Here is a 13,661-nt window from a genome sequence, read left to right on the forward strand (position 1 = left end):
ATGTCCACAAGGGCCACATCCAGAGGGCTTTAAAATCCTCTCAGGAATGGGGACTCCACCTCTGCTCTGGGCAGCTGTGCCAACGCTTTACAACTCTTTCCATGAGGAAATTTTCCCCAATATCCACCCTGAGCCTGCCCTGGCCCAGCCTGAGGCCGTTCCCTCTCTCCTGTCCCTGTTCCCTGCCAGCAGAGCCCGACCCCCCCGGCTGCCCCCTCCTGTCAGGGACTTGTGCAGAGCCACAAGGTCCCCCCTGAGCCTCCTTTGCTCCAGCCTGAGCCCCTTTCCTGTCAGCACTGGCTTAAGTGCAGATCAAACCCTCCAAGTTAAAGCACCATCAATACAGACAAACCTAATCCTAGGAAACCCTCAGCATCATTAAAGTCCCAATTAGGAACTCTTTGAGACCCCACGTGGGAATTGTGCCGAGTTTCAGCCGTGGGTTAGATTTTTGCAAAGGCATGAACTTCACTTCAGGAACCTGGAGAATGATGAAAAGGCTGAGTAGGCCCTGGAGGGAAAATGGGAGTGGTAAAATCAAGCTAAACTTTGAAATCATGACTACTGAAAGTAACAGAAAATTCCGCCCTGCGCCGCTTCCCAGCATTTCCTGGGAACTCCAGTGGCTCCAGCAGGCCTGTGCCTGGTGCCTCACAGTGATTGAACCTGACAGCAGCACATCACCCACAAAATTCATCATCTGCAAATGCCTGACAAACTCAGCTGCCAAAAACCAGCATCAGGAGCTGCTCTTGGGAGACACTTGGAGAAAACAAACCCAACCCCCGAGTGTTCTCAGGATCCCCCATGGGGATGGCAAGAATTCCTGGGAGGAGACTCTGAGTATCCAGATGAAGGGAAGGAGGAACAACTTCAAACTTCCTAAGGGAATTTTCCCAGTTTGACACAGAGAGCATGGTGACTGATTTGCTGCTCCCCATCCTGCCTGGAGAACTGGCAGGACTTTCCACCAGGGCTCTGCTCGCGAGGACGCCGTGACCTTTCTGCGCTTGCTGCACCACCAGCCAGTGACAACCCTGCAAGTCCCTCCTCTCTGCCCACTTCCCAAACATTCTGATGCTTTCTAATGTGCACAGAGAGGAAAAACAAACTAAAAATAAGCGCCCAATTTCAAATTGGATGCCTCCATCTCCTCTCCTGCTCCAGTGGGCACTGTTTTGTTTACGGCTGATGTGATGGGGCGGCGTAAAGGCTGCGCTGCACGAGCTGAGGACTGCATTAGATGCAAAATCAAAAAAGCTACAAACTACATTATATGCAAAAAAACCCCAACCTTCAAACTATTTACTCAGCTCTTTCCTGAACAAAATCCATCATCCAGATCACATAAATCATAAACACTGGCTGTGCCCCATGTATTTAAACAAAATTAAAGCTTCGATGATGATCTGAGGAGGAAAGCTTGGAATCCTCAGTGGCAAACAGTGCTGATGGAAAACTCAAATTAAGTTCACGTTATTTTGGGGGTCTCTGAAAGTTATTCTTCATGGGTGCTGATTTTAGGCTTGTAAAATCTCATTCTCTGAATCTCCACCAAAAACATGATGTGGGTACAGTGGGGACAATTACTACTTCCATCTGCAGCCCAAACAGACCAAGATTTGTGCATGGAGTGGACACTCCAGAATTTCTGGATCTAAGAGGATCCAGAAAGTTTTCCTCGTATCAATGAGGAAAACAAGCCGAGCTTTTCCTGCTGTAAATGAAATAGTAACTTCAATTCCTTCACAAAATTTGAATATGGGGGCTGAGCAGAGAGCAGAATACAGATGGGACTGCAAATCCATGGAAATTTTGGGAGTAAATGGCAGAGAACTCCAACATTCCGTATGTCAAGTGTTTTTCTGCACAGAGTTGTTTATACATCAATTGTAAATGTCAATGAACAGGCCCTGTAACATTTCTCCTTAAATCTTCCTGTAGAAACAATTAAAGAAGGAATAACCCACTTTTTCAGAGATTTGCATTCACCAAAATAGGAAAAAAATGGGGAAAGCATTCCAAATTTCCCCAAGAATCCCAACAGACACTCTGGTCGAGTCAAACCCTCTGTTAAAGGTGCAGGATTCAGAGAGCAGTGGGGCTTTGGGTGATTTTCTGGGTGATTTTGTGGTGGTTTAGTGGTGGTTTTTTGGGTGATTTTATGGTGATTTTTTGAATTATTTTTTGAGTGATTTTGTAGTGATTTTGTGGTAGTGTTGTGATTTTTGGTGATTTTGTAGTGATTTTTGTGGTGATTTCATGCTGATTTTTGGCAATTTGGTGGCAATTTTGTAGTGATTCTTGGTGATTTTCTAGCGATTTTGTGGTGATTTTCTGGGTGATTTTGTAGTGATTTTGTGGTAGTGTTGTGGTGATTTTGTAGTGATTTTTCTGGCGATTTCATGCTGATTTTTGGCAATTTGGTGGCAATTTTGTAGTGATTCTTGGTGATTTTCTATTTTGTGACGGTTTTGTAGTGATTTTATGGCGATTTTGTGGCGATTTTGTGGTGATTTTGTAGTGATTTTGTGGCAATTTCGTGGTGATTTTGGGGTGATTTTGTGGTGACTTTGCAGTGATTTTGTGACGATTTCGTGGTGATTTCGTGGTGATTTCGGGGTGATTTTGTGGTGACTTTGCAGTGATTTTGTGACGATTTTGTAGTGATTTTGGGGTGATTTTCCTGCTCACCAGCACGTTGACGGTGCAGCTCATGCGGTTCTCCTTGTTCTCGTCGTGCATGATGGTCCTGTAGTCCAAGAGCCTCTCCATCAGACGCACCACCAGCTTCACAAACGTCTCCCCACTCTTAGCCAGGTATTTGTGCTTCCTGCAGTGCTCCAAGAGACTGAAAAACCAATTAAGTTCGCCTTGTTAATCACACACGGAGAAAAACCTTGACTCAGGTGCAGTTCTAAATATTGTGCATCGTTAACAGATTTTAATTATTTCTGGGCTACAAAGTTCATTGTAGTCTAATTGCTCTCTCTCCTGACTTCCCCGTGACATAAATTTTGCTGCTGATCAACACTTACATTTTGTCAAATAACACTTTGTACTGCTCATCTCCACGGCCTCCTTCCACTTCGTGATCCAGTTTGGTGATGATCTCGTTTTCGAACTATAATTAAACAAAGCAAGCGTAAATAATCAGCTGCCAAATATTTCACTTTATTACTGTAGCCTCAATGCCTCACAGATTGGTTGGGTACCTCGGTGAGACGTTTAGCCCCTGCTTTAAAGCTTGATTCACTTTTAGAGCTTGCAGCCTCTGGTTTTAGATTCTCCACGATGATCTCCGGCCCTACAAGGACTTCTTTGGTTACAGGAATCATTGGTCGTGTTGTTAAATGAAGTGTAAATATTTGCATTATGGAAAACTAAAGAAGGAGATTAATGACAGGAATGAGGGCAGGGAGAAAGGTGACACAGAATGTCCCCAGCAGCAGAACTAAACACAAAAATGCTGGAAGCTCTCTGAGAAAGGCAACACCTGAGGCTGGATAATCCTGCTGGATGCATCCCCCAGCATCCCTGACACCCCTTTTTAGCACACAGACATTGACTCCCAGTGGAACATAACTGAGAAAGCTGCTAATAAACCCTGCAGAAGGGAAGGGAGACATTTCAAACAACTCCAGAATAATTTTATTTGGGCAATAATAAAATAACGCAAACTTAAGTGGGCATCAGAATATAAATTTAAAATGCAAACTCGGTAATTCCCTGGATTTTTAATGATTACAGAGGGCTTTAGCTGTTGCTGCTAGGAATGAATGTGAACTGTTAGTCGCCTGCTGCTCTGTAATGAATCAGTTAAGTCTCCTAATTCCTAATTCTTCATTAAATAAGCACAGACATCCACAGGATTAAAGACAGAGACCTCAGCAGGAGAGGCTGGGTGAGCTGGGAGCCTGTGGCAGGGGAATGGGAGCCCAGGGCTCAGAGTGGGAGTTCGGTGACAGAACAGTTGTCACCAGGTTTTTCCACTGTCACCTGCTTAAGCCAGCCCTAAGGACGCTGAGGAGAAGCAAAGGGCCCCTGCACAAGAACAAAGAGTACCAACATTCTGTAAATGTCAAGGGATGTACTTTGTATCTGCAGGCGATATTAACAGCACATAATGTACCCATGGAGAAAGAATGAATTGTCTGGATCATAAAATATTCCGGGTTGGAAGGGACCCACAGGATCATCCATTCCAGCTCCTGGCCCTGCCCAGACACCCCAACAACCCCACCCTGGGCATCCCTGGCAGCGCTGTCCCAACGCTCCTGGAGCTCTGGCAGCCTCGGGGCCGGGACCATTCCCTGGGGAGCCTGGGCAGTGCCCAGCACCCTCTGGGGGAAGAGCCTTTCCCTGATATCCAGCCTAAACCTCCCCTGACACAGCTCCAGCTGCTCCCTCAGGTCCTGTCCCTGCTCACAGTGAACACAATGAATCCATTATTAAAATAATGACAGGAAAATGAGAAAAGGCAGGATAATGCAACCCACCCCGTCCCAGAACCAAACACGTTCCCACAGTACGAGAGCGTTGAGTAGAACACAGAAACAACACAATGGTGAAACAGGGAAGTCACAAAAATCCTGTTCCCTAAGGAGCCCAGAAAGAAACTGACTTTCTAACCCAATGTGAGAAATGACACTTGACTTCTTGACTCACTGCCAGCCCCAGCCCTTTAGGTGATGTAATTTTTAGGAAGAGATCACTCAGACAAAGAAGAGCAATTGCATTTGTCATGCAGGATCTCAAGGATCTTCCCACTATCAGTTTCACTTAAATCTCTGTAAATCCACGCTTTGTTGGGCCATTTCCCTAATGGCCTCTTGGGCTGCACAGAGCCAGACTTGTGGCATTTTGGGGGTTTTCAGGATTGTTAACACTATCTTTGCTCTTCAGTCATCCCCTGTATTTCTCACGGAGTCGCTGTGATGCAGATCATGGCAGCCAGATGAATAAATGTTATTTAACCTCAGTTAAAATTCCTTCTGTGGTCTTTCCACGGAGGAAGGTTTTATCAATGCCAGCTGAGGTTTATGGAGCTTTGGAGGTTTATCATTTCCCATGATGGGAGTGGGAATGTGACCCTGGAGCTGCACAAGCCAATGGCTCTGGGACACTGCACCTGGCCTCTGTTGATACACTCGAGTTTTCCTTTTCTCTTTTTCTTCCCCTAATGCATTATTTTTTTTTTTAAATGCATTACATTTAATTTAATGCATAAATAGGCCTGCAATTATTGTGATGGGATTTAGTCTCAAATGAAGAAGTGCCAAATTTCCAGTGTTTCCATTAGAGCCAGTGGCACTCGCTGAGGCTCTTTCTGGAGGCTTGGGGAAGTATCTGCACCATCAATGAGCCAGATTCACATCCTCCTGCTGACACTGAAAGCTTGAGGGGTGATACCAGGAAGATTACAGGACATTATTATCCACTTTTCCTTGCACTGTCATCCAGTGCTTCCTCTGTCTGTGACAATCTCTCACCTGGAGCAAATAAATCAGGGTGAGCCATCGCACGTCAACTCAACTAATCATTTTTGGGCCTGGGTCTTCCTCAACGAAGGCTGTATTTGGAGCACTGGCTGACAAGTTAATCTTGATGTAGATAAGGAGGACTTCCAGCCCTCCAAGCTGCTATAAATTCATTTTGATGTGGGCTAATAATAATTTGCCATGTGCAATTCATGTGACAGATCCCACCACCAGAAATTAGTCCTGATGCAGAAATGGCACACGAGTACTGCAAAACGTTGCTCAAAGGTTTTTATGAAAGTTGGTGGTTACTCCCAACAGTTTCATCTGTTCCCTTTCCTATTTTTCCACAGCATTCCAGCTGTGAAACAGATCTGGAGCCATTTAAAATGATGGGATCATTTTGGAGACCACTGCATTACCTTTCTCCCTTGCTCTCCAGATGCAGTGAAGGAGGAATACTGATATTCTCCAAAAGGCCAGAAACCAAGAAAAATGTACAGATTTACATTTCAACTGGAGGGAATTAAAAAATATTACTGATTGAAACCAATCCTTTGTGGGGGATTAGTTATTTGAATTTGCACGTTCAGTGCGATCACAGGAACTGGGAGTCATTTACTTGTGTCCTGCCTGCAAATCCACAGCACGGGGAAAGGGAGCTTAACCCAGGGCTCAAAAGCAGCAAGAAGACTTAATAAGGAATTACAGGTTCTAAAAGTCAAGAGAGATTCAGAAAAACGAGGGGAAACTTCTCACTGAAGGGAATTAAATCCATCTGAAATTCATCAATAACCAGCATGTGAAAATCAAAATGCTGCTGTGGCTGTCTCAGTGATACTGAGATTTGCAGCTGTAAATGGGTTCAACTCCAAACAAGCAGAACGTGGGATCAGCAGTGACATAGGTCCAGAGAAAGTGAGTTAAAATTTATGCAAAGAAAAAGGAGTGCTGGTAGGAAACAAGGAATGGAGCCACCGCTGGGAGGAACAGGCACCAGCACCAGGAGCTTTCCATGCTCCAAATTCCACATTCCAGCTGCAGGGTTGTTTCACCTTGAGCTTTCCCTCCTGCTGTCACCACGGGATCCATCCCACTCACCTGACCAGGCCCTGAACAATCAAACCAATTCTCTTTCATCGCTTCCCTGGCTGTGAAAAATTCCCTTTGATCCAGAGGCTCCGCTACTGAAACAGGCCAAGGGAGAAGCTGAGTGGAGAAGGAGGCGTTTCCTTCTACAGGGAAGCTTCAGTCCCACACTGTTTCTAGGATGGGATTCCTTCTTTGAGGTGCAGGCTACCTTGAAGTCTTATAAAGGCTTCAAAGCACCTTCAGAGGGACAAGGCAAAAACGGGCAACTCCAGCTTTTAATTCAGTCAGCCTTAATACAGTTCTGTAAAAACAAGGGGAATTGATCTTGTTTTGTCTCTAAATACACTGGGAGAAGAAAAAAAAACCCCTTCTGTCTGTCCCTGGTTTTACCAGGCAAACCCAAACCTCAGGGAAAGCTGCCTGTTTATCACACAAACCATCACAGCATCGGAGGCCTGCAAAAAACTGCAGTTCCTCCCCCACAAATCATGAGGTTGATACATCTGCTGGAGAAGTGGAGCCAATCTAAACCCTCGTTGATGTGACTAATAAGGTTAGATAATTGGATTTCTGGCAGATTAGTTTAACAGCAGCCAACCATTCCATTTGGAAGTTCTCTCTGGAAGCAGTGCTGGACAAGGATAATTGGTACTTGCATATAAAGGATATAAAGCAGCACATTACATCGACCCATTAAGCATCAAAGCTTGCCTAGGTACTGATAATATTAAAAAAACCCAACCCGAATTATATCTATTTCTATCACTTCAACACAAAAAAGACAAAAAAAAGAGCAAGGAATCTACAGACCAGGCAGCCCCACTTCAGTTCCTGAGGAAACCACAGAGCAGGACCTCACAGAAGCTTTTTCCAGGTACACAAAGGGCAAGAAGGTGACTGGGAAAAGCCAATTTAGCAAGCTGAACATGAAATAGTGTCCCCCTTCAATGGAGCCTAAATGTGTCCTAGATTGCACCAGCAAGAGCACGGCCAGAGGAGCAACAAGACTACTGCACTTGTTGAACCACGGCTGGAATTCCGTGTCTGGCTCTGATTCACCGGCTTAGGGAGACCTTGACAAGCTGGAGATGGTCTAAAGGAGGGCCACCAACATGGGCAGAGTGCTGCAGAACCTGGCCCCAGGAATGGTTGAAGGATTTGGGTTTGTTCAGCCCAGAGAAAATCCAGCTCAAACATTCCAAAGCCTAAAAGGTGCTCAGAGAGGAGATGGAAGCAGAAACAGGCACGAGCTGATCCAAGGAAATTCCATCAGGATATAAAAATCAGAAAGTTTTAATCATAGAATCCTGGAATGGCTGGGGTCAGAAGGGACCTTATTTCATTCCAAACCCCTTACCACAGGCAGGGACACATTCCAAAGGCCAGGATTTACACTGGAATAGCTCACCCAGAGAAGAGCTCAAACAACCCTCACTGGAGATATTCCAAACCGAGCTTCACGTGGTCCCAGATAACCCAACCTAAGGCCCAGGTTACTTCCAGGGGTCCCAGCTTAGATTTTCCTTCAACCCTCTGCTTTTCCCAAGCCTGTGACCTGATCTTCATTCCCCAAAGGCCAACCTGAGATACTCAGCAAACTCAGAGCTGCACGATCAATGGACAGATCGATTATTCCTTGTCACATGTGGCTGTTCACTCCAAACCCATGGAAAAGAGGATTGTTACCTCTGCACTTGTCCTGTCAATGCCACATCCATAATGAAGCTACACTGCCACAGGAAATACGATGTTAAATACAACCCCAGACATTTCTGACTTGAGGATGAGGCATTTCTCCTCTCAAACAGCAAAAAAATCCCTAAGTGAAATATTTAAGACATTCATTTATTAAAATCACCCAACTATTCCACACAAAGCTGGTTTCCTTCTGTCAGGAAAATTGAGGGCCATAAATCTAGCTATAAAGTTACCCTCGGATTTTTCACGATCTATATAATTGTACAAATAAAAAATGACAAGCAACGAAAGAGAGCATCTGACAGGAAACTGTTTAAATGGCATCCCAGCGAGCATTTCAATCTTTACAGTAGCACTGGAGTCAAACATAAGAACAAATGATTATGCAGTAATTGGATGAAGCCAAAATACAGTTCACAACCTCTCCACACACCATCCAGCACAAAACAAATCAAAGCAATAAAGCTGATGCCATTTCCCTTGCTTAAGTCTCCCCACGCAGATTTTCATTTACTCTGCCTACAGATTTATTAAGAGTTGGTTCTCAATAGCAGTTCACAAGAAAAGTATGGAAAAGGATGAGGTTTTTCATCCAAGAAAGAAAATTGCCAATATAAAGGGAAAAAAGCAAACAACACATGTCAAACTTTATTGCAAAATTCACAAGGTCATATCCTGAACTGACGGAAATCTCACAGTGGGAAGGAGCTCCACTGGCTTAGCCCAAACCCTACCTGGCCTAACTAGTCTTAAACTGAATCCATAAGCAAAGTTTCAAGGGAAGCAATGTCAAATGAATGATGTCAGGAAACTATCTTTCACTCCACTTGTCTTTCAAAAGTTGAAGCTATCAGGAGAAGATGGTGTGTGTGTGTGTATTCAAGGGCTCCCCTCAGCACATTGCAATAAAATAGAATAAAAATGCTCCATTACTACTGGAGATTCTGCAGTACCTGTAGAGCAAGAAGAAGTACTGACAGTGCTGGATTGCTTTTTCCCCTCTTCAAAATCCATAAAAAGGTAGGGAAAATCAAAATTACATGATAGTAGAGATGATAAATCCTTACAGGTTATACTTTTGCCTTTTATCAGGCTTCCTTTATGTCCAATTTATCTCAGGAGCAAGCTCCTTGTGTGAGTCACAGTGACAATTTAAGACATCTGTCTTTGCTCCTGTGCCATAACCAAAGGTTTCATTTACTACATGCAAATCTCTCCTTCCATACGCATTTCAAACCAACAGATGAGAACTCCACAGGCCCTCAGGAGTTATAGGAAATAAGCAAATCCATAATTATATTATTCCTTAGAAAAATGAGAAATAACAAAACTCCTTATGTTTTGTCAAAGAACAGCTAAATCTTCCTCACTTTAAACTTTAAATGTCTGCAGCTCTCTTCTTACCCTCTGGAAGCTTCTGGTGGAGTGGAATTCACACTGCATCATATCGAAGAAGATTGGGATCGTGGCTTTCCGCAGCTCCGTCTCCGGGATCAGCGTCATTTCCAGGATAGGCCCCACCATTTCTGGGATGAACTTGATTTTATGCTGACCTTTAGGAGAAAAGACACATTTCAGAGTTAACAAACAGCCCCTGGCTTTGGTAGAAGATGTAAATTACTGTATTAATAAATCCTCGTGGAGCATAACAAAGCATGTTTTAATATCTGGCTCTACTGAAACACTTCTATTTATTTATCTTATTTATTTGATGATGATGATGAACACCCTCATCATCACTACAGTGATTATTATTATTAATTCCACAGGAGGGGAGGTAGTGTATAAACCCAAATCAAGAGGAGTTGTTGAATCAGTCGTCAAGCTGGGACTCGCCACATTTCCCACTACGGATTTTCACACTCCAATTTCCAGGTTTTATTTTAAAGCGCAATGTGTGGCTGGCAGAGAGGGAGGCTAAAAGGCACATCGCTTGTATTAACTTATTTAGACTCCTGTGTGAACAAAATGTTCTCGGTGTCAGTCTATCAAAGTGTCACCATGAGTGCAGCCTAACAGAGCCTCGAGACATGAAAGCACAGCTCAGCCAGCCCACAACATGTCTCCTTTCCTCGGAGCTGAGCTGCCTGTAAAACTCCATTTCACTTTAGCTTCCCAACAAGAAGCTGCTCCTCCCCCCTCTCCGGGCTCTGCTCCGCACAGGGAAGAGAAATTAAAGCTTAGCAGGAGCGTGGCACTTAATAAATATTGGACTAGGAAAAAAGAGCAGCTTACTGTTTATATTACTGGCTAAATGGGTGCAGAGTGTATGTGCTGCAAATTATCTGGTGAGCAAGTCCATGGAAAAATCATCAGGATGCTTTGGGATGAAATAGACTTTAAGAGTATCCCATCCCATCCCCTGCCATGGGCAGGGACGCCTCCCACTAGCCCAGGGTGCTCCAAGCCCTGTCCAACCTGGCCTTGGGCACTGCCAGGGATCCAGGGGCAGCCCCAGCTGCTCTGAGCACCCTGTGCTGGTGTTTTATCACCTCATTGTACAACGGTGCTGGAGCAGCACAGCCCTGAGAGCTCCAGGTAGAAGTTTATGAAACACAAATCCATTTCTCCAATCAGCAACAGGCCAGGATCCACTGGGACCTCAGGACAGAACTGGAGATATTCCTCACAAATGCCCTGTTAGGGATGTTTACAGCCAGGTTCAAACACTGTTTCTATACCCAGTACTGTGCTTCAGACCAGATTCTTTGGAGTCCAGCTAATTTAGGGAGCCCTCAGTTTCCTCCATTCCCCAAACTCTTGTTCCCCACTGTGGTTAGCAGCGGTACAGGACAGAAACAGATTTCAACTCATTTTTATTCCACTGCACTACACCACTGTGACAGTAACCAGAGAAGTCTTTAATTGGTAGTTTCACTTTTGACCAGAACTAACATAAATCTCAACAAATGTAATCAAGAAAAATCCTTTACCACCAAAACATGCTCCTTTTTTTAGCGGATATAATTTAAGTTCCTTGATTTGGCAAACTCCTGAATCCTATTAGCATTAGCAATCGGATCAGGGCAAATTAATACTCAACGAAAACGGTGACTTTGGGTGCTGCTGCAGGGCTGGGTGCTGCTCAGGAATATCAAGTGAGAGGCCTAAAGCTTCCCTCAGTCTCTCCTACAAGGATTATTACACTGGGCCTCTCAGGTGACAGATTTCTTGTGTTATGCCTGAAGAGTGCCAGAGTCAATATTGCAGAAAACAAATAACGGTGACAAAAGTTGTTCGTCACGCGCTGATTGAACGCCGCAAGTTCTCACTGGGTAATGGTGGGTTTTTCCACTGCCTCAAGCACAGGAATTCCCTCAGAAGAGGATCATCTTTTGAACTTGAGATGTGAAAAATCCACAGAATCTTTGATTTGATGATGATCTGTTTGCTGCTCTCTGGGGGAAGCCCATGAAGTGGGAGCCCTGGGTGACGTCCATCCCACGCGCATCGGGGCTGACGGCGCGCACGCACGGGTTTGCTGGGACAACGTGAGCCTGGGAGATGTTGTGCCACTAAAGAAAGCATGGGAGCAAAGCAGGAAGGGAAACAACGCTCCCCTGGCCCCCCAGGGCATCCATCCCCCTGTCTGATAAACAACCCAGCAAGGAATTCACCTTTTTCCTCTCCGCAGGAGTGTGGGAACTCCCACGCAGAGACTCCAAATGTGACAAGTCTGGAAGAAAATTGAGGAGTCTCTTCTGAAAATCAACTTGTGCAGCTGCTTTAAGAACCACCACATGCCAAAAAAAGCCGCCTTTGAACATGCAAAAACTTCCCCTTGCATTGTCTTGTGCCTGGCCCTGGGATGTGCTCACACAGCAGGAAGGGACCTCATCACAAACCAAAGCCAAGGTGCTCTCCTTGCCAGGTAACGTGTGATCCTCCTTTCCCAGCCTCTTCCCATTTCAATCTGGGCCACAAAAACCTCTGAGTAATTTGCCAGCAGCCTTCCCTGTCCCCTGGGCTGGCTGGGAACACGCCTGACTAATCCAGAGAGGGTGATGTGTGATGACTTTTATTTATGTAACGCCCAAAGTTCAGGGCTATTTTTAACCCTGGCCTTCCCTCCAACGACATCAACGGCCCTGTCAGGACACCTTTGGTGACGTCAAGCCCTGGGAGGGACGGCGGCAGCTCGCTGGAGGACACCAGCAACCATTCCCCTTCACCTTGAGGAATTTCTCTTCTCCATCTCCCCCCAGCTGGTTCAGACGTCACCAATAAAGGCGCTGCTCTCCGAGCTGCCTTTCCCTGGCCACCTTTCCCAGCAGGATGTCATTTGAAATGTCACTGCAATTCCTCTAGCACGGAACTGTGGGAGCCATTAACCACTGCACCCCTGTGCACACGACCTCGTGTCACACTCTTGGGTTCTGTTTGCTAAATTGCATCACAAAACGCTTTATAAGGCGTGGTTTTTGAATTCCTGCTTTTCCCATCAAACAGACCACGGCCTGTTTGATGCTTTTTTGATGCTTAATGTCTCAGCAAGGTTTAAATAGCCCCAGTTTCAACAAAACAGTGACTCAAAATAACACATTTTAAAGTTCAGGTTGTGGTATGGAAGGAAAAAAGCCTCTGAAGTGCTGTTCTGCACTATAAATGTTCTTTTATTTTTTTTTCCTACTCATAAAAATAGGAAGGGGTGACTGTTGAGGCCCCCCCTGCATCAGAAACAGGCAGACAAGTAAAAACTTTCAGAATTCTTATTTTACTATTTCATTTCAGAAAAAGAATTATACTTTTAAATGTGCATCATAGCTGGAGGACTGCCTTGCTCCCAGCTGGGGAGTTTTAACTCAGCAGGCATCGTGTGCTAATCACGCTATTTAGAAACAAAACCCGATGAGAGAAAATATTCATTTTTGAGGCTTTTCTATACCCTTTATTCCATAAATCGAAAGTCAGGGTGGTTTGGTTTCACCACATCTCATGCACAATGGCATAGACATAAAAATCCCATGCTCAAACATATTCCACAATTCCACCCTTTACTTTCTGACTTGGTTTCTGAACATACACATGAATAATTTGATCAATGCAGTGCAACTTCCAAGATAAAAGTGTCAGGCACCCCCCAATCGATTCCTGTGCAGTGGGAAGTTGGAATTCCTTCTTAATTGATGCTGTGACATGGATGAGATTGGTGAGGAGCCAGAAGTTAAACGGGATCCATGAGTTGAACATGATCCACGAGTTAAACATGGACTCTCTGTGTGACAAAGAAGATGAGGAAAAGCAAGGTGCTGCTCAGGAGAAGCACAAAGGCTGCCTTGCACTGGGGTCCTGCCTCACATTTACCTTTCTCTCCCAGCTTTTCTTGGGAAGAGCAGCAATTTCCTGACTCCCTCCACATGAGAGACTTTGGCATTAATGATCCCATTAATG

At 44.9% G+C, this 13,661-nt stretch overlaps 1 protein-coding gene across 2 annotated transcripts in view; it reads right to left on the minus strand.

Annotated features, from left to right (window-relative positions):
• Window positions 1-13,661, minus strand: part of DOCK1 (dedicator of cytokinesis 1) — a 265,620-nt gene that overhangs the window by 54,634 nt on the left and 197,325 nt on the right. For both annotated transcript variants that reach the window (XM_048312102.1, XM_048312101.1), the window contains exons 33-35: window positions 9,675-9,823; window positions 3,039-3,124; window positions 2,695-2,851 (exon numbers count right to left, since the gene is read on the minus strand). In XM_048312102.1, the coding sequence (XP_048168059.1) occupies window positions 2,695-2,851; window positions 3,039-3,124; window positions 9,675-9,823 (392 nt within the window). The remainder of the gene's footprint in view (window positions 1-2,694; window positions 2,852-3,038; window positions 3,125-9,674; window positions 9,824-13,661) is intronic.

This window comes from Corvus hawaiiensis, chromosome 8 (assembly GCF_020740725.1).
Source record: "Corvus hawaiiensis isolate bCorHaw1 chromosome 8, bCorHaw1.pri.cur, whole genome shotgun sequence".
NCBI classification, from domain to species: Eukaryota; Metazoa; Chordata; class Aves; order Passeriformes; family Corvidae; genus Corvus; species Corvus hawaiiensis.